The 25557-nt window shown below is 38.5% G+C and overlaps 3 protein-coding genes across 10 annotated transcripts in view; 2 read left to right on the top strand and 1 right to left on the bottom strand.

Annotated features, from left to right (window-relative positions):
* Positions 1 to 7779, top strand: part of FILIP1L (filamin A interacting protein 1 like) — an 89858-nt gene extending 82079 nt beyond the window's left edge. For 2 of the 4 annotated variants that reach the window (XM_065062352.1, XM_065062381.1), the window contains 2 exons: positions 3981 to 4165; positions 5406 to 7779. In XM_065062352.1, coding sequence (XP_064918424.1) covers positions 3981 to 4165; positions 5406 to 5496 — 276 coding nt within the window. In that variant the 3' untranslated portion in view covers positions 5497 to 7779. The remainder of the gene's footprint in view (positions 1 to 3980; positions 4166 to 5405) is intronic. The other 2 variants (XM_065062359.1, XM_065062366.1) reach the window with 2 other exon arrangements.
* CMSS1 (cms1 ribosomal small subunit homolog) overlaps positions 1 to 9606 on the bottom strand; it is a 251048-nt gene extending 241442 nt beyond the window's left edge. Inside the window, exon 1 of one of the 4 annotated variants that reach the window (XM_065062430.1) lies at positions 9446 to 9606. In XM_065062430.1, the coding sequence (XP_064918502.1) occupies positions 9446 to 9506 (61 nt within the window). In that variant the 5' untranslated portion in view covers positions 9507 to 9606. Of the gene's footprint in view, positions 1 to 7888; positions 8054 to 9445 lie in introns of those variants that run through there. The other 3 variants (XM_065062421.1, XM_065062437.1, XM_021293259.2) reach the window with 3 other exon arrangements.
* A 1776-nt stretch (positions 9607 to 11382) lies between these two features.
* Positions 11383 to 25557, top strand: part of TBC1D23 (TBC1 domain family member 23) — a 36548-nt gene continuing 22373 nt past the window's right edge. The window contains exons 1-5 of one of the 2 annotated variants that reach the window (XM_065062290.1): positions 11383 to 11543; positions 20249 to 20360; positions 20587 to 20692; positions 23274 to 23478; positions 25432 to 25555. In XM_065062290.1, the coding sequence (XP_064918362.1) occupies positions 11404 to 11543; positions 20249 to 20360; positions 20587 to 20692; positions 23274 to 23478; positions 25432 to 25555 (687 nt within the window). In that variant the 5' untranslated portion in view covers positions 11383 to 11403. The remainder of the gene's footprint in view (positions 11544 to 20248; positions 20361 to 20586; positions 20693 to 23273; positions 23479 to 25431; positions 25556 to 25557) is intronic. The other variant, XM_065062299.1, reaches the window with a different exon arrangement.

Raw genomic sequence — 25557 nt, 5'->3', positions numbered from 1 at the left:
TGGGTAACATTTCATTTCTAGGGGTGTTTTGAGAGCACTGATGGGAACTCACAAGGGCTCCCCAGAAAATGAAAGGCAGCTCAGCTTGGTTTTTAAAGGATAAACATTATCTTATTTCTGCTTCTATCACTTAGAAAGATTGCAAATATAAAAAGTGGCCTACAGATGGGAACTCTAAGAGTCATAACTAAGCAATGATGAATGCAGAGCTAGAAAATTCACAAGTCTCAAAAAAAGAATGGGGGAGACTGAAAACCATTCATACTGAAAGAGAAAATGAACTGGTAGAACAGGTGCATACATCTGAAGAGATTTTTGGTATGCACACAGACTTCCCAGACACAGATAAGAGTTAAAAATCAAACTGAAAAAGCCCAACAAAATCTATATATAGGTGGGTTTTTAGTCATTCAGGTCTGCCCAAAACCCAAAAGGGACATCTCAACACACAAGCACGTCATAGCCAATCTATCTGTTCACATGCCTCGCCATTAAGTAGCAGGGAAGGAACTAAGAGAATTACACAAGAATTTTCAGTACGCATACAACTAAACCAATGCAGAACTTCACTACAGTTACTTTCAAGTGCTTTCCCAGCAATTCCCACATAATGCCATTCCCTCTTTATATCAATGCTGCTGTAAGATGTACCTGTAGTCAACTAACACAAAATGTTCTTGTACAATTAATATCCAAAATGCATATTTTGTCTAGTACCAAGTTTTAAAAAATAAACAAATTTTAGTCCTTAATCTAGCTACACATGTAATTAAACTAAAAGAGTGTCAACAAGTGTTTTCCTTAACTTTAAGTTATTCAGTCTTTCCTCTCTAGAATTTATGCCAGGAATGATGAAAAAGAAACCAATTTTTAAATGCTGAATGAGAAGAAAGGGAACTATATGGACAGTTTGTTAAATCCCTACCTACAACAAAAGTTAACAGCTATACAGTTAGATTGGCACTATCACTGAAATGCAAGTTTAGTTTTCCTGGCACAGAAATTTAAAACTGATATAGTTTGTTTGCACAGGAAAAAAAAGCCCTGTAATACAGCTGTTATCCTCAAGTTTGAGTCTATGCCAGTAGTTCCATCAATTCAGTTACTGGGGCTATAAGCAAACATAACATACACAAAAGCGAGAAATACAAACACTCTAAGCACACAAAACTTTAGCAATCCATCAATTATAATGCAATATTCAACGCTATGTGATAATAACTTAGATACATTCAATATTGTCATTCAGAACTGCGAAACAAAACATAATTTTGAATCACCAAAAAACTTTTGCCTGGAATTAAACCTAAGAAGACCATATTGTAAATGGTGGTTTTAATGACCTGGAAGCTGGCGCAAACTATAGGCCAGAGGACAAGGGTATTTACAGAGCTAACCCCCCACTGACTTAATAAGGCCTTAAGAGCCTGAACACCAGTCAGATGGACAAAACCTGCAAAAATCTAGGCCTACAAATACCTTCTTGAAGTACTAGCACTGCTGTTCAATCACCTACAGACAGAATCCTCCAACCACTCTGTACCCTGTTGGAATCTCTGTACTGGAACGCTTTTATATCATCTCTAAATTCACCTCAGACAGTAGCACTACTAGGAATAGCCCACACAAATGTCTTATTCTCAGCACTGTCCCTCATCTACCAGGCCGCACCACGTAGTCAGATGGCAAACTGTTCCAACTCGGTACACACAGAAAGCCATAGAGCAGTAACACAACTATCCCCTCCAATATCAACCCCTTCTTTCTTAACACAGTGCCTTTGGCAATTGAAGCTAAATGCTTTTGGTTTGGTCTTCTGTTTGGTTGGTTTGTTTTTTGTTGGGTTTTGGTATTGTTTTGTGTGTGTATTCTGGGGTTTTGTTTGTTTGTTTCCCTTGAATACTAACAATACGAGTACTAGAATTCAGGACTACGTTGAAAATGCAAGTTAATTTTTCTATACAGCATTTAAAAAGTTTCAGTTCAGTTTTAGAGGAGATACTGAGATGTGGCACAAAAAAAAAAAAGAACTTTACTGCCACCTAGAGGTAAAAATCGTCAAGGAACACAGCAAAGAAAAATGCCTCTCGCTTTCTCACCTAGAGGTAAAATCTTCTAGGAACACAGAGCAGAGAAAAAAAAAGAATGCATCTCCTTCCTCCTTCTGACTTTCAAAGTCAAACTCTTTCCTCTATTAATATATATTTAAAAACTCTACAAATTGAAAGTTTCTCATTTTGAAAATAAAAACAGGAAACGAGTTATACATGTTCAGACCCAGGATCTACAAATCTCATCTTTGGTAGTGATGAGCAGTAAATGCTTATGAGAAATCCTATAAGTACCAGGCAAACAGTAATAAACCCAGCCTCCAGCAGTCCACAATTTCTGGCTATCCAGAGCTGAAAAGTGCATCACATCTTTGTGTTTAGCAGTCCTTGATGGATGTCATGAATCACTAAGCTCTCTCCATATCAATTTATATCATCACCTCAAAAACTGCCCGTCCAAATGAATTTTGTAGCTCCTTGACAAGGCAAATTACTTTTTACTCTTCTTTAACCCACTTTCAATGGATGTCCTCTCAAGCATGTTATTAAAGAAAATCCCCTATTCACTACAATGCTAGATTTCTTCTGGTGTTTGTTTCTTCTGTTTGTTTGTTTGGGTTAGTTTGTTTTTGTCTCTCCACAGTCTATTTTCCAAACTTGAAAAGGTTTAGTGGATGTTGATAATCTTCACACAGAAGTCATTTCATAGCTGATTGCCTTTGCCACCTTTGTCTGCATTTTGCCATAACCTTTTCTGAGCAGTTTGGACAAAACTCTGCAAAACACTCATAATGTAGGCATGGTTTGGATTTACACACTAAAAAATGATGGGTCTTGTTTTCTCCTATTCTTTTCCTAGTAATTCCTAACCTGCCTGTTACCTGTTTGACAATTGTCAGTTGCTGAGCAATGAGGACTATTACAGCGACTCCAGGATCTGTGTTCTGAGTGACAGTAGATGTCATATTTAGTACTGTATGTGAACTAGTTTTCCCTAGGTATACTATTTTTCATTTATTAACACTGAACTGACACACATTTTTATCTCCTTGTTGCTTAATAACATTAATTTCTGTCAGCTCTTGCTTCTAATACGTTTTATACTATATGCAAATGTTGTCATTTCAGTACTAATTCTCTTCCCATGAAGTTTATAAATATGTTGAACATCACAGGTGTCTGTGAGGCTCAGATGGTATCTCCGCTATAGTACAAAATCCGGCTACATGCTCTGCTTCCTACCTACTACTTCCCACTTTTTAACTATGAAAATTTTCCTTCTTTTTCCACAGAAACTTTGCTTTCCCAAGATTCTTTTTTTAGAGACCACCATCACGTGTATTTTTTTCCTTGGTTGGTTGGTTTTTTAAATCATAATATAACATAGTCACAGCTATAATATTAAGTTAAAGGCACCTACACCTGTCCCTCAAACACCAAGACACAAGTCAACCTAAACCACCAGAAACTTCTGAGTCTCCAAAACAGCCTAGCCACAGGCACTGTGGTCACTTTCAAAGAATGACTGCTCAGAGTAAAGTATAAGATAGGTACTCCCTGGTACTCAGGACTTGCTTCTCTTCAAGTTCTTTGTATATTCACCCAAAGAAGTCACAAAGTTCACAGCCTTTTCCCTGCATCACTCACTCAGCCCCCGGGGCTGCTGCCCTAGACAGAGGGCTAACAGCAAACCCCTCTTACTCATACTCTATATTTCAATCCATTCACATTCTTTGGTATTTACCAATCAAGTAGATAAGTGAAATACAAAACTGCACACTCATTGCCAAGGAGAGAAAGGAAATTCAGACAAGCAGTTCCAAGAGCAATATGTTTCGTTTGATGAAGTAGAGAAGACATTGACAAGCTAAATACACAATCCATCTTCTCCTCCCTAATGCATAACTTATTTTCTCGGTTTATTTCAAGATTACTGACGCGTTCCATCGTTCAATTCCAACTCGGATCCCCAAACCAAAGCCTGCGAGCACAACCAAAGTACCTGCCAAAATTCCAGCTGGACATCTCAACAAACCACTCCAAGACAGCGGTCCTGGAAAGTTACGCATTATAAGGACTGTGTCCAAAACCTGCCTTCAAAGTGGAGGGAGAAGGTAAATAATTTTCCATGTCTATGACATTAAAATGGATTTAAGCAATCTGAACCTCAACAGTAGTTGTTTCCATTTGGGAAAATCTGAAACCACCCACATGGTCAGCACATCAATGGTCACTAATCACAGGACATCAAGAGATAGCCAAATTCTTAGAAGCCAAAGGTAAATGCATGTCTGCAGGAACCAATCTCTGCTCCCATTTTTGTGGTGTAATTCTAGAATTTGGCCTTCACAGCAGGAAAGCACATGAGGCACAAACAAGTTTCTACTGTAAACTCAATTTTTACATGTTCCATAAATAACAATACTAATGTTGTCCCAGTAGATTTATAAAAACACATGGTCAATCAAATGAAGAGAGGTTGAGGGATGTGCAGTTCTGTTTTTAAAGCTGGCCTAGTCAAGAAGGGTTTCTGTATGGATTTCTTATGTTCAGTAGAAAAGACAAAATGAAGAGAGGTATGGAGAAATTTACTTGTTCACGACGCGTAGAATTTAAAGAAATGCAGACATCCTTGTTGTGCCAAGCATTACTTTAAAAGCATGACTTGAAGATGAACAACTCTCTGCTCAATGAGTTAACTAGTGTGATTATCCCCACTCAACTTGGTGCAGATGTTATCTTAGGAAAAGAGATGCAAGAACTGAGATGGATATTGTTTGTATTAGCTGTATAAACTGTCAGCATTTTATTTGGACTACAGTATTTAGATTTCAATTCACTTAAACTGTATTTTGGAACTGATCAAAATGTGTCAAGGTTAACAGTAAGTTGTGACTTACAAAGAAGTGCAATTTTGTTCTTGCATTGCTCCACAACTTTACCCTTCCTTTCAACTGCTCACATTCAAGTAAAATAAGTAATTGCATTCATAACTCTTAGTGAAGCTTTTTTCAACCAAACTCTTTGCACAAGTAGTTCTAGTTCATTCATGAGAAAATTTGCCTTTTCACTTTTCTTAAAGCATAACTTCTTCAAAAGACTTAAAATCAAACATTAGAAGAGACTCCATGTTTGTTCTTTTCAATTTTCTAAAAAGTAGCAGTTGTTGCTCTGATAAGAAAATGTCTCGCTGTTCCACTTTAGAGAGTTAAAACTAACGAAATCCTATTACTGCAAGGAACCCCCCACAGGAATTCTGTAATACCAACTAACATGAGTTACTGGTTTAGAACATAAAAATTAATTTTTATTTCCCTGGTATTAATGTCTCCCTCATTCTTCTTCCCCTAACAGAGTGCATTCCAACAGTCTAAATGGCTCAACTGATAATATGTGGAAAAACTCCTTTCACATAGGTATTTCTTTAAGAACTGCCAAATCATAATTCCCAAATAAAGCAAAAGCTGGTGATGATCACAGTGCCATAGTCAGAACCATGTTCCTTTTGCTGAAGCAAGGAGCAATTTTGATGCATTCAGTTATCCGATTTTTTTCCTTTTATTTCACAGCTAGAAGTTTAACTTAACCACTGAGACAGTCCAACACATTAGCACTGCTGCGTGACTATTTTTGCAAACTCACAACAGAAACTTATGCCTCCCTCAACAGCTCCACAAGAAATTCTCCAAGAGTACCTAAAAGAAGAAGTTCAAAAAGATCAGTCTACTGAAAGATTATTTCAGCTTGTGTCCTACAAGACACACTTGTGTCAAATGCAAAAATTAACAAATGTCTCTTCCATATTAAACAGAAACGGTTTCAAATTTTATTCACTAAATCTGCAGGTACCTATAAAGTTCTGAGGCTGTATGTCATATATGCTCAGATCCAAATAAAGTTCACAGAAGCACAGCATTTTATGTTCTGCAACTTGCAGAATGAGTATATGTAAACGTGAAGAAACTCAAATTTCAAAAAGCAGCTGTCACCCCGGCATGCTTATCAGAGAGATCTCCGGTATAAGTTTCATCGGAAGGGCCAGCAACTCATGGATGAGCCAAAAAAAAAGATACAAAGTGCTCCATACACAGGTCTGTCAACAGATCTCAGCTCCAATCAAGCTACAAAACTCCCACTGAATGTGCTACATTGAACAGCCCACTTCTTGGTAGTCGCAAATCACATATTGCAAACTGATGCTATTTGCCACCCTTTATTGCCAGTCTACAGAGAGGAAAGAAAATCTCTGCCAAGAGAAATTAATTCCCACAATAGCATCCTTTGCTTTAGAGATCACAAAGGACCACTGAGTACTGTCAAATCATCCTCTATGATACCATATTATACTTCTCACCTATTTGTACCACTGACATAAAAGTTTCCCTGTCTTCTGCTCCTGTTTTGGGATGACACAACTGATTTCTACCTATGAGTATGAGGATTGAAACAAACTGACAAACAGGGATACTACACTCTTAAGGGATTAAGGGAGACAAAGAAAGCACGGAGAATGAAAGATAATGAGTGGTGACATAAAAGGAAGAAACTGGGAGGATTTCTGAAAAATGGAACTTCGACGCTCTCCCTCAAACTGCTCGGGAGATGTGGCACGCTGGCTACAGGCAAGGTATGGTCATTTATGGTGCTGTGAGAAGTGTTCCTTCTGTTTATGGAGAGAACATGATAAACCTGGTGTCTTTCACGAGTACTAAGCAAACGCCTTAGTATTCCTTATCTTCTGCCTTACAGTTCCGAACACAATATAAAAGTCATATTCAAGACTGGACATAGTTGTGACATGAACTGGAAAAGGGATGGAGAGAAAGCCCTGCAGTTAAATGACTTGGGACATGTGTAACATTAAACACCACTGCTAAGCAGACAATAACCCCTGACCACTCTCTCCACAAATCTCATCTCAAAGGTTTACTGAAGAGGTTCTTGTGCAAGATTTTTTAGACTGTGTCATGTGACAAGGCAAATAGATGGCAAATCCCTTCAGGGCTTTTTTTTGTTGGGTTTTGGTTCAGTTTGGGGTTTTGTACCACCTGCAGCAGGGTAAACATTCATGTCTCAAAGTGAGAGTAACTACCTTTAATATGGATTCTAAAATAATAATATCTAATGATGTGGCCAAAAGTAAGTTACAACTTACTTACATATCATTATACTAGGGTATATATTTTGTGTTTTCATACCCTTCAAGTCTGAACATCTTCCATATACTTCTTCTTAACAACAGCCTCTAACTAACAGCCTCTAACTACGAGATGCTAAAATCTAAGACACTTCTGAGGGCTGTTATGAAGAAGAATATACCATTGGTCAGGACTTATTCTAGCACTAGTCTTAAAGGACTTGGCAAAAGATCAGTATTTTAAAAGTACATTTCAAATTCTGCTTTGCACCTACAGATGTGGCAGAGATGATTTTTTTTAAATAGGTCAGCAAATGAATTTGGATAGTAAACTTTTTTCAACAAAACTTGATGTTTCACAGAAATAAACTTGATCGAGTTTGTCAGAAGTGCTAGCTAATGGCCAATTATTTTCTTGTATTGCTGCTTACATTGCACACTGTAAACCTTGTTTTCCTGTTTCAGGTCAACTGATTTTAAAGCATTTTATAGTATTCATAAGAAGCAGTATAAATTAACCTTTGATTTTAATCTGTTGTATGTGAAAAATAACTACACAAAATAAAAGTAACAGCTGCTCTTCTTACTTTACTGATGGCTTGTGTCAACTTAATGCAACAGGCTCCTCATAAAGAACCTGCCAACAAGTTTTGAAAGGTGAGATATGGACAGCAGAGTATATGATTTGCACAACACTCACCTGTAATGATACTTGTAACACACTCAGATAACATTCTTGGAATAAAGTGCATATAGTGCTTTTAGTACAGGGATTAGACTGGATTAGACACCTCCAGAGGTGTCTTCCATAACTGGAAGAGTTGTGCTTCACAGTCTCATCTCAAAGTCAGATGGTTTATCCATCACGTCAAATGTTTATCATCCAAGTCCTGCTTTGTGTCCAGTTTCTAAAGGAAAGCTGTTAACAAGACAAAAATCAGCTTACCACCCACCCCAATTGAAACCTCTGCTTGGCAGAACGTGCAGGTAGGCTCCTAAGTTATTTAGGACTCCTGAATGAAAAATTCTTAATGAAGAGCATTAACTATGGGAAGTGGAACTGTTTAAGGAACCTACATGAGAATAAAAAATAAAATTAAATGCTCAGGAGACTTACTAGGGTTTGTGACCCCTCCTGCACTATATACATACGATTTTTACATTGCTCCCTCTCAAACTATTCTCCAACCCTTTCACAGGAAGGAGGCAACCATTGTCAAGACACTGGAAGATTCAGAGTCTTCCCAGAAACGCAAATAACTCCCAACTCTTACTTATATGCTAAAAACAAAAAAATAAAATTAAAAAAATCAATATGGCACTATAAACTTTTAAAGTCATTTTAGTTGCCTAGATCTACCTGAATTTTTGCATTAAATCTCAATGCTACGGATGCAATCACAGGCTGTAACGTGCTTTAAGATACACTGAAAAAAAAAAGTATAGGAGACAGATATTATAATAATTCTGAAAAGAGACAAATAAGCCATAGTACCATACTCCAGGGAGCAATGGCTGGAGAAAAGCCGTTTAACTCCTGCCCTTTTATAATAACACATGACAAAGGTGACACGAGACACCTTAGTGAGCACATGGGTGATGCTTTTCAAGTAGCACGGGTATTTTTCTCTCCAAAGGCTCTACTGCGGATTTACTGTTTCCAAGGCTTTTCAGAACTGTAAGTTACTTCAGGTCGGTAACGGCAGTCAACACACATTATGCAACATCCTTTCATCAAATAAAGTCGTTTTGGAAGAAAACACAATTTAGAAGCTGAATGAATGCACGGGGCTGCTGAGCTCAGAACTCAAAGCAAGGCGTTTTCTTCCTTTCCCTTTCTTTCGCTTTTTAAAATTCGCTTAAACGCATTTTTGTTGGGCAGGTTCCCGCAGTCACTTAAATACAGACGCCTTCGTTCGCCTGTCCATCCTCTAACGATCCCGGGTACCAAGGGTCAGAGATTAGACCTCACCTGGATGCAGAGATTTTTGTTTACAAGCGAAACCGGCATCGGCAGCTAGCAGGGAAAAGGAGGCACAGGAAGGAAAATAAAAAGAGAGCGAGAGAGGAAAAACAGGAGAAATAAATTAATAAATTAAAAGCGGAAAAGAGAAAAGGGGAGAGCTGAAGGGAGGACGCAATTAAAAAAAAAAAAAATAAAAAAAAAGAAAGAGAAGGAGGGCCGGGGAAGAGGAGGCAGGCCGTCAGGAAGACTGCTTAATCCCAGCGTGAGAAGCGAGCTCCAGGAGCCGCGTACCTGGAGTGCTGCCGGCCCCGGACGGGCTCTCCCACCACGGCTCCTCCAGCGTGTCCCCCATGCCGCTACTATCGCTGCCGCCGCCGCCGCCACGCGGGGAGGGCGGGGCGGGGCGGGTCGGTGCGCGCGGCCCGCGCCTGGCCCCGCCCCCGAGCCTGCGCCTGCGCACTGGCCCCGCCCGCCCACACACGGGGGCGGGAGGCAAACGGTGTCCAATGAACATTTTACAAAGTTTTTTTCCTAAGTAATAAAGGTAAGCGTTTAAAATGCATAGGGAGGGTTTGTTGACTTTTTTTTTTTTTGCCAAAAATATAGCCCAAGCGGGGAAAAAGAGGAAAGAAATTAAAAATATTACCCAGTCATAATATTTTTTTAATTGCCTGAGTCTGTTTTGACGCTGTAAAATACTTTCTGGATTAAGATTATTAATATAATCTTTTCTGAGACACAAATATACACGTCAAAACACTGTGTGTTGCCTTTGAATGAAAGTTCTTCACTCTCGAGGCACCGGACCCTGCAGACAGTGAAGCAACCTGTGTGAGGTATTTCACAGGAGCTGTCCTGCTTTAGAGTCCGAGCGTTTGCATGGCGAAGCGCATCCCGCAGCCAGCTGTGGAAGGAAAACAGACAAGTGTAAGAACGTGAATCTATCATAAGGTGGCACTATTATTCCAGAGAGACCACATCTGGAATATTGTGTCCGGTTCTGGGCCCCCCAGTTCAAGAAGGACAGGGAACTGCTGGAGAGGGTCCAGCACAGAGCAACAAAGATGAATAAGGGAGTGGAGCATCTCCCTTGTGAAGGAAGGCTGAGGGAGCTGGGTCTCTTTAGCTTGGAGAAGAGGAGACTGAGGGGTGACCTCATTAGTGTTTATAAATATGTAAAGGGTGAGTGCCATGAGGATGGAGCCAGGCTCTTCTTGGTGACAACCAATGATAGGACAAGGCGCAACGGGTGCAAACTGGAACATAGAAGGTTCCACTTAAATATGAGGGGAAACTTCTTCACGGTGAGAGTGACAGAACACTGGAACAGGCTGCCCAGGGGGGTTGTGGAGTCTCCTACTCTGGAGACATTCAAAACCCATCTGGACACCTTCCTGTGTAACCTCATCTCGGTGTTCCTGCTCCGGCAGGGGGATTGGACTAGATGATCTTTTGAGGTCCCTTCCAATCCCTAACGTTCTGTAATTCTGTGATAAATGACTTACATCATTCTTCTTAACTTTCGTAAACACATACTATTTTTTTGTTTGAGGGTGCAGATGGATGAGGAATGTGCATGATTGAGAGCTTTAGTGTTGTTTGGCCCAGGGTTGCTAATGAACATTGCCAGACGATTCGTAGTCCTTGGAAATCAGGATTCCATGTGAAACTTCCAAATTTTATCTCCAGTTTGCAGAGTATAGCCTGGCAAGCTACTGACTGTAACAGAAGTCGTTTAATAATAAAGCCTGTATATAGCAAAGCAGTTCCCCTTCATGGGAACTGAAAAATACTCAGGTTTTTCGCAGAATGGCTTGCCTCTGGGAAAACCGATTCCCAACGCTTACAGAGAAAGGCACCGGCGGCAGCGCCTTCCCCCGCCACCCAGCCTGGGGCCACACAAAGCGGCCGCAGCAGCCGCGGGTCTCCCGCCAGAGCCCGCGTCAGCGCCTCCCCCCGCGGCGGAGCGCCAGCCGCCGCCTCCCCGGCTGCGCTGAGAGGCGGCTGGGGCTTTGTCAGCCCGACCCGGCCCGCGGCGGGGCAGCTCCTGCCTTCCCGGGGCAGACGCTCAGGTGAACGCCCCTGGGGCGCGGCCCGCCCGGCCTGGCCCTGGCCCCGGCCCCGGCCCCGGCCCCCACTCTGATTCGCAAGCAGAGGCACCGCCCTTCTGCCTTGCCAGGCTTCCGCGCTTTGCGGTGGAAGCCCTCACTTCACGACAGCACGGGAGAGACGAGGAGCAGGGCCGGCTCATGGAGAGGTGGAGCGTCGGGATAAAAAAAAAAACACAACAAAAAACACACATCACCCGACCGCGCTTTACGGCCGACCGAGGAGGCACGTCAACAGCTATGGCGGAAGGGGAAGAGGCGCTGCCGCCGTCGAGCAGCTGGTGAGTTACGGGGGTGTCGGTGCCCTTCTTCCCGCTCCCTCTCCTCCGCAGCGGGGCCGAGGGGGAGCAGCGGAGGGGTCGATGGGGGAGAGGGGCCGTGCCGCTTCTCCCGGCACGTCGCCGCACCCACCGCTCCCGGGATCCGCCGCACTTGGCGTGCGGCTGAGGCTGCCCCGAGCGCCTCGGGAGGGGGTGAGGGCGTCCGTGCTCCCGCCGCCGCGGAGCGCTCGGTGGAGACAGGGGTGGCTGGGGGAGCTCCCTGGGGTGGGGGCGGCCCCTCTCTAGCCCCCCACCCATCCGCCTGCCGGGCCCGGCAGGCCCCAGCGCGGTGGGAGCCCGGGGCAGACGCCGCCGGGTGCTCGGCGGTTCTCGGGTCCCAGAGGAGGAAGCGCCGCTGTCCAATGAAGGGTGAGACGGGGCGGCCTGTGGCCGTGCCCCGCCTGGAGCCAGGCGGTTGCTCCAGTTTCCAAAAGCAGCTGTTAATATGGGGTAGGAGCGGCTCGATGCGTGCACCTGGCTGCCGGGAATGGAGCTGCTTTGTTAGGCTCAGCTTCCCCTTTCTCTGTGTACCTGCTCAAGCACAGGTGACAAAGATAAGTCCTGGCCTGATTTCTGAATGATTTTGCTTGCCACCCTCCTCTGGTGTAGGTAGTACTTATAATAGATTTGACATCGAATCTCTAGGACAAGAGTGGAGACTATGCCTGGAGCGGGTATAGTATCATTTTGATGGTAACAGTGCTGTGATTTTAGTATTTGTTGCATTGCATTCACTTAAGCATTCACTTAAGATTGCAGAGGCTTAAATAAACACTGTGTTTAAAATCTGAAGATATTCTTACTGCACCCCACATTTACATTCCTGTGCATCTTCACTTTGTTTTTCTCTTTGCACTTCTGCATTGCATGTGATTCATTTTATTTCTGTGGTTCTGTGCCAGAGCATTGCTCTTTGTCCTTTCCACGTACACACTTTTCAAACTGTTACCTTACAGATCTGTTTTTTTCATTTCCAGTCTGATGTTTTTGCTTCTAGGCTTTATTTTATGTGGTGAATTCAAAGTTACACATGCAGGTGTAGCTGGTATCTGTTCTTTGTCTAGATTTGTCCTACAAATACAACTCTTGAATAAAACAACTAAATATCATTTGCTAGCAAATTAAAATGAATTGGTGTAGTGTTTTAGCTTTTTTTGCTTTTAGTTTCAGCTTAAAAACGTATAAAGTTATTTCTGTAGGTACAGTGTTGTATAAGCATAATTTCTAAATACAGACCTGACTGTTCAAACATATAATTACAAAGGTAAGGACAGACTGATTGACAGTGCAATCTTGACACTTTGAAATATAACCCTGGACACTGAATAAGAACCATGTTGAAATACCTCTGCAAAAATACTTGACATCTCCTTCATTACTAATGCTGAAAGAATGTTATGGTCTCCTAGATCACAACAAACTGCTAAAATTCCTGGTTAAGAACAAGGCACAAGTGTGGTTGCCAGACATATTTCGAGGCACAGCCTGCATTGTTACCATTCTGACTGGCAGCTTCAAAATGTAACTATAGTAAATTTGATATGCTCATACTACTAGAAAATGCAAACTTGAAGGCATTAATTACAAGAGATTTTGTAAGTTGTTATGGAAAGAGTTAAAGAGGCTTATACTTAAATGCTGCATTAGTATGGCAGAATATGTCCTGTTACTAGAGCTGTATGCTGTAAATAACATAAAGTTGTATTCTTTATTGCTTACTTAGAAATTTCCCATGACTTTTTTTGTTGTTTGGTTTTTTAAAGCAAGTTTCAGTGAAATATTGTCTTTTTCATTTATTGATTTGAACTATTGTGTGCATATCTGAATGCTGTTGAACTGTTGTTGTTTTTCTAATTATAATATGTATCTCTTGTATTAGCTTTTTTGTGTAAGTTACTACACTGTCATAGTTTTTAAGTACATAGGATTGTGCAATAACATCTCATGTTTTAAAAGTGCACAGCTGAAACATAAAATGATGCGTAATGTACACCTGAACTGTGCTGGGAAGAAAATCAGCAATGCTTGTCCTCTATTCAGTTCCTTAGGGGGATTCAAATGCAGATGTAATTTTGTGTTCAGAGACTGACAGCACCTTGAGTATGTAGAATCTAGACATAGTTATTAAAATAAAATGCTCTTTTTATTTTTTCTGTGTCAACCTGACATGCCGTACTGGTGTAAGTGCTTTGAGGAGTGGCACAAACTAATGATCAATTAAAGCCTTCAACATCCATACTAACTGCTTGGTGTTTTGTTTAACAAAAAACAGGTAAATTTTCCATTGTATGATACAGCTTCAAAAAAAAAACCCACCACGACCCACCCTACACCCTAAACTTATTGGACAGAGTTACTGAAGGATGAGATTGTCAGCTTTTTCTTCAGTAAATTCAGGAAGTTTCTCCACAGTTTTGGTTTAAAAATAAGTCAAGTCTGTCAGACATTGTTCACTAAATATTTCTTTTTAGCTATTTGGCGTATTCTCAAAAATTAATTTGATAAATTGCTAACTGTATTATATTTGATGCTGGAAGACCTATCTGTGTCCAAAGCTAGGAATACTGAGAAACACAAAAGAGGCTGTTTTCAAACTGTGCTGTAAGATCTTAGTTTCTTTTTTTATCTACTATTTTAACCATAATTTTAGTTAATAAAATACTTCTAGTCAATAAAATGTATAGACACAAACAAGCTGGACTGTTCTTAGTTAACATGTTTGTAATTGGAAGTTATAGTTTTTTTTCTCTCATTATCAAGGAAATAAATCATTTGGACCTAATTTTTTCTTCTTCAGGTTCTCAAACAGATAAAGATACAAACAGTTATTAATTAATTTCTAAAACCTTTTTGCACATCTTTGTTTAATAATCAAGCATCAGGTAACTTGATGAAATAGTATTTTTATTTTAAGATCTATACTTTGAAAGTTAAGACCTGAACTGACTAAATATAACTTTAACCACAGATGGAATTGTTCCCATTCATTTAACTTTCCTTTGGAATAATTCATCTTATGGGTCTCAAAATACACTCCAACTGTTTCAGACAACAGGGTGACAAAACTTGTACATATATATTTTTTCTGCACTCAAAATCTGGCTTATTAGTGCCTGGAGACATGATATTTCTTCTGAAAGCATATGAACAACAAAAAAAAAGTCTTTGGCAGTTAAATGTGAAATTAACATACTTGAGGGAAAAATAAAGGTAAAAATGTCAGGGAATTAATGTTTTTCTCCAAAGTTCGATTGGAAAAAAAGAACATTCAATAGTGTTCTGGATACAATGGATATTTTGAAGTAAATGTCAGGGATTGATTTTTGTTTGTTTGTTTTCAATAGAGAACTAACACTCCTCATTACTTTTGATTTAATATAGCTCTTGTTGAGGCTTTTTTGGTGGCCAGGAGAATCCTAAATTAAAAGTAGCAACCAGAGTAACTAGATTATATAAAAGCATATTTCGTGGAGTGGGGAGGAAGCTTTTATAGAGATAGTTTTCTGTGGTTTGAAGCTATGTTCTTTGCTATGGGAAGGTATAAAAATATATTGATATTAGCCCTTGACTTTGGAGATGTTCATCAGCACTATTCACTTACCCAATATTATTTTAAGTATTTGCGATTACTTCGTGTTATAAACCTGTATGCTACTGTGACTTTTTTCAAGTAAAGTTCTTTGCTTAAAATGCAGTTTAGTTCTACCTTATTCATTAGAATAGTAATAAAAATATATTAGAATAAATTAGCCCAGTCTGGCACTAACATGGCTATGTACAGGCACTGCTCATAGTTGTGATGGCAGCATTGTGATATATTTGCCTGCCTTTTTCTTTGCATGCTACACTTACCAGAAATACACTGAAATTTGCAAACTGGATGTGTTTGATGACCTAGGAGACAAGAACTTTGTAGTGATACTTCTGGCAAAGGTTCAGCTGGTAGCAGCCTTGCTTCTGATTTGGGGAAGACAGAAATGATGTCTGGAGATGTTTAAGAAATACCACTTCTGCTGAAAATGGTGGTGGCGGCCTCCTAAAGCATAGTATGAGCAGCTACGATGAGCGTGTCACTTGAGGAGTGTGGGTTAAATAAGCAAAGCAGCTTTTTAAGTGTTACACCAATGTCAGATCAGTGATGAGAATATGGGAAGCAGTTTGACAAGAGGTATAATCCAAGTGTGGTTTAACCTTTTTAGGCCACTGAGTAATATCTTTAACAGAGGGGTGTGTATTACAGTAGTAGTTCCAGTGTATATGGAAAAAGAGTGATCATCTTGTTTTGGACTGATAAGTATGTTTTAGATAATGAATTTGGTACATGTAGAAGATACCTTTTGGGCTGTGAAAATAAGAAGTTAGTATTAGAAATGTGCCCATCACAAATTAAAGCTTTAAACTTTTGACTTGGAAGAAGCAATTCAAAAGGATCTGTCTTGCCTAATAACAAAGGAGCAGACTTAATGACTTTAGCAGATACATTCCAGGCATTGTCATGTGATGATTAATTATAGTCTTCTTAATACTATACATCTTTTCCTTTGTATTTGTAATTTATCAAAACACTTCCTTCTGTCTTTTGCCTGCTGTTCACATCCCCATGATTTCTTAATCTCTTCATTAGTGTTTATAAATGATTCTTATCAACTACCTTAGAATCATATATAAATAAAATAAAGAGTACTTAAAAAAAAAAAGTGAAGCTGAAGTACCAAGAGTTGATATTTTTTTTTTAATTGCCTCTAGCTCACTCTCACATCTTAAATGTTTTGGCTTGGAAAAAAAATTATGTTGAATTTCTGTGAAGGTAGTTACCTGTTGATTTTAGTATGTCACTGGACTGGCATGAATTTCAGAGATCCTTCTGTAAGTATGAAAATTTACTCCAGATACACTAATAGCAATATTGTGCATTGTGACGTTTTGAACAGTAGGTCTTATGGAAATTAACCTTTCAGGCCATGGTTTGGGTATAGGCTCGAATTGTACACATCTAACCAAAATTTAGAATAGCATCTGAAATCAGGCTGTGGAGCTATGGTAGAGTAAAAAGAAGGATGTTCAGGTCTGGAAGCATTTGCCTGTAAAGAGAAGTGCTGCATTTTTTCTCAAGTAAGTGCAATAGTTGTTTTCCATATAAACAGAAAATTTCCTAGCTGATCTTCACTCACAAAAGACAGGGATCCAGATTGCTAGCATTTTGCTAGGACATTTGCAGTGCAGACTGAAATAAGGTAAAACACAGCTGGTGGACTCCTGTTAAAGTGTTGATCACTTTCATGGTACTTTGGAGGTTAGCATGAATAGAATAATTATTAGAAAATAATTTTTCTTAATTTTTGAGAAGTCTTCAAGCCTGTAAACAGTCTTGGGGGTTGATGGAGTGTCGAGGGTTTTGATTGCAGAGTGACAACAAAAACCCTGGCAGATGTATTGTTAACCTCCTTCCCCCCTTACTTCCCCCTTTTTCCCCTCTCTCTCCCCGCTTCCCACTCAGGACAGGCGATCGGGAGGAAAAGAAGGACAGAGAGAATAGAGTTGGAAAAATTAACAATGTTTTACTAATGCTACTAATAAGAATAGAGAAAATAATACAAAATACACAAAACCAATCTTGAAAGTCTCAGCAACTGCAGAGCCGGCACCCGAAGTTCTGGATTACACTCTGCAGCCAACCGGAGCTGGATTCAGTCTGTCACTAGGCCTCAGTTTGCAGGGACGACTAGCAAGGTCCTCTTCTAATGTCGGCCATAAGCAGAAGGGAAAAGGGACGAGATCCTCGTGATCTCTCACTTTTATATGAAGTATTCACATGAGTGGAATGTTTCTTGGTCACTTGTTTCTCGTCACCCCTCTCTCAAGATGTCTATCCGTGCTTATCAGTAAGTTTGCATTCCATTGCTAGATTTACCAAAACACGTGTCTGGTTCTCCAGGAAAACGCAGCTATTATGAAGGCTTTAGTCGACAGGCAAATTCACTAAAAGAGAAACTTGTTTTTAACAAAACCAGGACAGGGAGGAAAAGAATACCTAATTAAATCCTGAATAGACTAAGGCATTTTTCCCTCCCTGCTGTTATTTCATTTAACTCAATGTGGTGATACAGCATATCTCTTCATGTGGGAGATCGGCATGTCAGATTCTTACTTTTTTAAAGTGAGGTAGTAAATCTAGCATTTGCTTGTCATCTTCAGAGTGTGCAAAGGGCAGATGACTACTTATTTATAAGATTTTGCACCTAGTAATACATTATAGAAGAAATGGAGGAAGCAGACATTTGCAGATACCATGTTGAAGTTGATCTTGAGGTTAACCTGTGCACAGCTTTTTAAGCTGTGACTATTAGGTACGAGTAACTGGTAGAATTAGTACTCATGGTCTGTGAAACATTCTTTGCCAGGTGTGTTTTTGTGATTTGTGTAGATGTGTTGATTCATATATATTATTTTTTTTTTTTTCAAATAATTTTCTTTGGAGGACATAGAAACTAAATTTAACAATTGCAATTTAAGACCTTTCAGCCTGAAATACAACATGTGTGCAGCTGTTGCATTCAGGTCCACGTGCCTGTTTAATACTTGGATAATGTTTGTAGCAACTGATCATATTTTGTGTGCTACAATTCAAGGCCTAGTTGTTGCTCTCCAATTCCTTTGTCATACGTAGTATGGACAGAAACCTGCAATACATCTAAGAGCATCTAGTACTCTTCAGCTGGTGTCTGATGTTGCCTTCTGTTGAAGTGAGATCATCCCAGAGTTTATGCAGTTCTGCTGAGTGTCAGGGTTCTTGGTGTAAGTGTCCTGGAAATACTTGAATTTTATTCAAGTTGAACTGATTTGATGATTTAATTTTTCCAGCATTGATTGTTATGTACACAGTTGGGCAATGGGGTAGGTGGCGGATGTGCAAGTGTGCTTGTGTATTTTTTCCATCCCTGTTTCTGTCGCAGGAAGGTGATATTCACCAGTGCACCCTGCAGTTCTATAAGTGGGCTTTGCAATTTTTCTTTTAATTCTGAAAACATAAGGAAACAAGGCAGGTCAGTCTCTTTGTAAACTGTACTTTCTTTCATCCAAATTTACAAAATCATGTGAAGAAGACAGACTATTAGTTGTGCCCCAGTGTATATTTGAAATATGATTTGAAGTGCTGCCAAAAAGTACTGGCAAAGAAACTGGCTGATACAATGCAAGGCAAATGCTTACTCTGCAAACTTGTAAATGCTTTGAGAAGTCTTCAGTAAGGCTATTTCATTGCTTAGTGTTAAGTACATGCATGCATTCTTACAGGATTGAGATTTTTAGTCTGTTTATCAAAAAGGGTGATATTTAGGAAATCAGAAATTTGTGTGTTAAGCTTTCAGAAGACCAAACTTGAGAAGCTTTATATCGAGGAGTTAGTTGTGGGTACGTGCAAATGAAAGAAGCAGACAGAGCTCAACAGCTGACATTCTTTTACTGTGGGTGTCTGGAATTGACTACATAGTACGTAACATGTGGATCAATTAAGCATTGTACTGATAACATTTTAGCATCTGTCATTACATGTCTCAATAGCTGTGTTGTTCACGAGGAATGCCTCTTCATACTTGAATATCTGTCCTGAATAAACAATCCTGTTCTATGTTTTGCTCTGGCTATAAAGCTACCAGCTATGTGTTTAAGTCCTCGGGTATATGAAGCAAAGCCTTTCTTAAGGCACACATCAGAGCTAGCAGGGAACAGTTAAGAGGAGACAGTAAGGGAGAAGTTTTTCCTACAGGACACGTGTCACTGCTATTGCCATTTTTCCAGTGAACCTTGTGCTTTGCCACTGCTGTGCTACGTAATAGTGGAATTCCTGAAATCATTAGATGTGATTCTCTCAGTGTTGACAGCATGGAACTGTTGACCCAGTCTGCAGAAATTATCAGAGACATTGTAAAGTAATCCTTTCTGAATGCACATCTTCCTTATAATGCTTACGAACTTCTGTTGGCTCACTATGGCAACTTAAAGTATCCTTACTGTTCGACTGTCTGGTGAATTTGTGTATTTTACTACTTTCTACACCATTATTAACATTTTTGTATGTTTTAGTTCAGTCTTGTGCCTGTGTCTATGCTTATGGTACTAGAACTTTATAGTTAAGTAAACCTGAGCTTGACTAAAAGGTCCTTTCCCATTTCAGGGAAAGACAAGGTCAAAAGCTGACTGTTCTAAACCTTTGAAATAAGTTCTCTTTTTTCTAGGTCATGTAGTGTTTTATTTGAAAGAACTCTGCCATCTAATTTAGGTGTAGTGTTTGCTTTGAATGCGTCATGTGTGTGAAAACTTGCCATGTATCTCCTAAGCTATAAACAACAATTAAATTTGCATTTTTATGACACATTTTGCAAAATTGCATCTTCATGAAAGCAAACAAAAAGTACTTTAAACTTATTTTTTCTCCTATGTAAATCAAATGGAATTAGAAGCTGAACAAGCAGCCTTAAAAATAAAGGAATAAATAAACATGTTGCAAATATTTATTTTCAGTAATTGTCAAATTGTCTTATATGGTATCTTTACAGATGTATGGGTTTTGCCTGATAATAGCCCTCTGTCTACATTTATTTAATACATAAATATTGAAAAATATTGTATAATCATTTTTTTAATAAACACATTATGTATAATTATAGGGAAAAAGATCTTGCAGATGCTCTAGAAGAGGGAGGCTGTGACCTTGAAACTGTGAGAAACATCATTCAAGGAAGGCAATTGCCTGCTGAGCTGAGGGCCAAAGTCTGGAAGGTAAATACAAACTTAAAGCAAGAAGCAGGAAATACTTGAAGTTCCAATTGATTTGAGGTAAATGATTTAATTACCAGGCATCTGTACAGAAGAGACATAATACTGGCATTTTAACGTGCATGTATGTTGATTCAGTTTTAGGATATTCCTCTTCATTGAGTTCAATAAATGGGTAACTACAAAAGGATACTATGATATTTAGTGGGTTTTCTTTTCTCGTTTTCAGATTGCACTTAATGTTGTAGGAAAGGGGGACAGCCTAGCATCCTGGGATGGCTCCTTAGACCTACCAGAGCAGAATACAATTCGTAAGGATTGCCAAGAGCTAATTGGTAAGTTCAGTTACATTTAGATCACCTATGCAAAAACTTCTGTACTCTCAGTTGTCTTAGGGCTTTGTTATTTGAATTAATTAACCTGAATGATGTTTATATTTTGGAGGAAGCTTCGAGGAAGAAGATGAGAGGGCAGAGAAATCAGAAAGAATTTGTAAGAAAACAGTAGTATCTTCTCTGTGCTCTGACTCTGAGATGGGTGATGTCATGGAAGTTTAAAGTATTAGCTTGTATGTGATAGTTTGCATGATCAGAGATGAATGGAAAGAAAGATCCAGGAGCTGAAAATATTTTAAATCCTTTTCTAAATTCCATCTGTTAAACCAGACAGTGTTTTTATAGTGCCATTCAAGTTTTTAATTGTCTACTGACTGATACTTAACCTGAGAAGCTGGTGTAGCACCAAATGCATATAACCCCTAAGGGAAGAAATGTATTAAACATTTAGGAGTGTAAACACTTTTGTGGTTTTTTTTGAAAGGTGTTCTTTAATAGTGTTTTCAGCAAAAGGTGAAGGTTGTTTTTGTGAAAGCACGATGCTGCCAGGACATTGGAAATAATATTCCAGTATGTCTGTAAGAAGTTGCCACAAGATCTGGTTGGCAACTCATCACAAAAATGGCCAAATCCCTGACACCAAGCAATAACGTTAGTATCAGTGATCAGGTGATGGAGTCAATACTGACTCATAAATTAGGATACTACTTCTTATGGCATCAATAAGAGAATCTTCTATTTTATTAGCTGTCAATCTTATTCTTGCACAATTGAAAGTTAAGGCAAAGAATGGAGTTATTGCATGCTTACACACATACCTACTGTTAAAATGCAGTTCTGCATGTTTTAGCCCTGGAATTCAGTAGGGCTTATTTTCCTTCTCTCTCTGTCCTGAAAAAAAAAGGGGAAAAAAATCCAGCATAATTCAATCAGAGCATCTTTCTGGAAGATGGCAAAACATCCCAATTAGTATTCATAACATACAAAATTAAGTACTTCAGTGTCTGTTAGTTCTCCTTTTGTCTTTATTGCAAATATTTTGTAATATCTAACAATATTAAACTGATTAAAGTAATAAATGTGAAGTTAGTTCAGAATGAAGGTTATATAGAGATTTCAATTTGGGGTTGGATTAAACCTCTGTATTTCAGGGTTTATCAAAGCAAGTAGTATCCAAATTTGAAGTAAATCTTCAGATGGCATTTGAGTTTTAGGTACTATTTGATTTTCTGGAGAGGTAGAAGAAAGGAAATGCCAAATATTGACTGGCTTTGATGGGAAAATATTAAAGACTTCACTAGTAAAAACTTTCACCTAACAGCAATGAGACTCCTGAGCTTTTTGTAATTGAGGGGGGGAAATATTCGCTAGAAATTTAGTGCCACTGCATCAGTGTAGTGAGTACACATCTCTTGCCCCTCTCCAGCACAAAACAGGGTTATTCCTTCTTTTGCTCTTAGTTTAGCTATAGTAAAATTGATATAATCTAAATGGATGAAAACAAATTTATTTCTCAACTATATAGTTCACAAGTGTATTTAATACTAGATTTTTCATTTAAAAAATCTAAAGAGGTATTTAATGTTGTGCAGAAAATCGTATGAACTTAGACAAAAGTCTGGTTTCACTACAGTCTGTATAAATAAAGACGGATACATTTAACTGTAAGTAAGCTAAGTAGTCATTTCATCACATGGAGGAAGTCATAATTTGAGGTATGGTATTGACATATTTCAATATGTTTTAGATTCATTGCTTCAATTGAGGCAGATGCCAGTAGTTACTCAGAAGTGTTGTCAGCCTTTTAATTGAGAGTCTATGTGGAAGGAAGCTTTACAACTAATGAAAACCTAAGCTTTGTGTATATATCCAATTCGATAATGACAGTATTTGAGAAGTGTTTCAGTTGCTAACCTTAATTACAGAACTGGTTTTGTATCAAATTGTTGTGCCAGTTTTTATCCAAATGCAACAATATAAATTTGTGAATTCAGAATTAGTCTGTCAGTGAATAGGGGACATCTTTACTTTTCAGTACCTTACAACATCTGTAAGAATGTGAAAAAATGCACTACATTATATAAAAGATGAGGTGTTAATGGTTAGTGTATCTTCTGATTAACAACAGTATAAATCAAATTTAAAAGCCAGGTGTAGATGTAAGTAATCAAATAATTTCTCTTTTTATAGTTACCCTAACAACCCCAAATTTAAACTGTTGTTAGGAAAATTACTTTGAAGTAGAGATTAAAAATGTGATTTTTCTGTTAATACTAAAATCTAAGTCTGTAAGTATAACTGATTTCGAACTACTGATTTTCATAGATTTGCATGTCAGTGGGCTTTTGAGGAATTGGAAGTATGCATTGTGGGCTGAACTGTGTTGAAATACAAATTAATTTGTTGTAGAGTTGGGCATAAGTTACGTGCTGGGCATGTTAAATAGGAATAGAAGAGGGGCATTTTGTGCTGCTTTTTTTTTCCCCAGGCAGTCTCTGCTGGTGCGATTGTGCTGTGAAATATTCTCATTCAATTTATTGAAAGGCCGCTAATACGATTTATATTGCTGTGCCTCTTTCAGACCAGCTGTCAGTGCCAGAAGAGGAGAAGTCAGTATTACTTCTGGATATTGAGTCTGTTATAACTTTTTATTGTAAGTCGCGCAATGTTAAATACAGTTCTTGCCTTGGCTGGATACATCTACTCAAACCTCTGGTGCAGCTTCGTTTGCCACGCAGTGATTTGTACAACTGCTTTTATGCTATTATGAATAAATTCATTCCAAGGTAAAACTCTTTCTTTTCCCTCTATACTATTTTTATTGGCATTAAAAGTATTTTCTGAAAGGATGTGCATGTTGGTTTTGGCTAGAGTAGCGGTTTGTAGCAAAGTTGTCAGATTCCTTCATATGATAATAAATCGACTCATCTTTCAATACCTGTTGGTTTGAAGTCCAGGAGGTAATTGAGTTGATTTAAGATGTAAGGAATTAGCATGTGACTGATGTAGACTTGATGTGTCTTTTAAAGAACAGCTGGCATTTCATTCTATATCACAAATATTTGTTTAGGAACTATCTAATTCACGTGTTATGTGAAAGACGTTTTTCTTTCCTTTCTCAGCATTTTTGGTATTTAAAATGCTTCTATCACTTTCACATCAAAATACTTCATAAGCACTAATTAAGTCTCAAAATCTCTTTAGAAGAAGTAGTTGCTATTTTCCCTGTATTCTACTGAGTTGGGACTGAATTTTTTTTTAAATAAAAAAATTGAGCTTTTCATTCTGTTATATAGGTGCTCTCACTAAAATAATTCCTTAATTATGTTGCAGTAGCACCATGATGCTTCAGTGAGGCTACAAGGTCTTCTGATTAAGACCTTGTGAAATAATATCTGAATAGTCTGTAATTAAAGATCTTAGTCTGATTCCCTGGAGAGGAGATTCTGGCCCAGCTACTGGATGTGTGCCCTTAATACGAAAAGCACACATTTGGTGTCACAGCCGGAAACATTTATCGGTCGTGTTTGGGGATAGTGGCGTTATGGTCGTGTAATTCATATACTTTTAGCCATAGAAGACTTCCAGAGTGTCAAATATTGGAGTTTCTCTGTAAGAACCTAGGTGATGTTTCAGCAAGATGTAGCCTGTGGGTTTCTTTGTGGTTTTGTTTGTTCATTGTTCGGTTGGTTTTGGGTTTTGTGGACGTTTGTTGTTCTTGGTTGTTTTTATGGGAGACTGAAAGGTATGAAAGGGAATTTATAGTATATTTGCAAATCTCCACTTAGGTCATTTCAGTGTCAGTTTGACATTTGACAGCTGGATTGTCATTGCTATTTGATAAAAATTTCATTTTTGACTTGCTGGTTTGTTTCTTTTTTGTTGTTTGTTTGTTTTTTTAAATCACTTTCTATTTGCATTTTCTTGTAACTATCATGAAATATTTATTAGGAATTAATTCTAACAAAATACTGACTGGAATAACTGACCATATTAACCATTCAAACAGAAAATAATTTACAGTTCTAGATTCTTAGGCTAAATTTATTAATAGAATATTTACTTCTTGTCACACTTTTTTGTCATGTTAGCTTAATGGAAGTCAGAGTTGTTCTGTTAATTTCATAAAATAATTCCCACAGGTAATTCACTGTGAATGTTTCCATTTCAGCACCATAGACATAGCTTTGTGTAAGAAAGTTAGACTGATAATTGTGTTTCGAGATCTGTGTGTCAAGTTTCACCTAAGTTTACATAAATTTTTATACACTTGAAATTTGTTCCTAATGACTTTAACCAACTATTTCTTAATTTTAAATACTCTGTTTTCTGAGTGATGAACTGATATTTATTTGTTATTCATGTGTGAAATAAGCATTTTTAAAATTTCCTTTGGCTGCCATATTAGAATGATTTATAGTTTCCAAAATTTGATTTTTAGTTCATAACATTGATAGCATGCTAGCCTTGCTTTGATATTTAAATCTGTTTTAAATACTTCTGTATTATATACTCTATTAAGCATTGGCAGTATTTTGTTCTTTCTCCTACCATGCTAATATAGTGGTGTAATTTTTTATCTGACTCTTTAGGCAAGTTGGTTTCATGATCAGTCCCTGTGAATTAAAAGAACAATATAGGAAATTACATAATCACAACTAATAATTAATTGCTACTGTAAATCTAACAACTGGAATGTTACAGGAGGGTTTACGATTGCTTTCACTGCTACTTTTTAGGGATTGTTTTATGAAGGGAAGACCATTTCATCTATTTAGACTCCTTCTTCAGTACCACGAGCCTGAACTCTGCTCCTTTCTTGATACTAAGAAGATGACTCCAGACTCATATGCACTCAACTGGGT

The sequence above is a fragment of the Columba livia genome, chromosome 1, assembly GCF_036013475.1.
Source record: "Columba livia isolate bColLiv1 breed racing homer chromosome 1, bColLiv1.pat.W.v2, whole genome shotgun sequence".
NCBI lineage: Eukaryota > Metazoa > Chordata > Aves > Columbiformes > Columbidae > Columba > Columba livia.
Note: the sequence above shows the minus strand (reverse complement) of the source record. Positions and strands in the feature narration are given on the sequence as shown.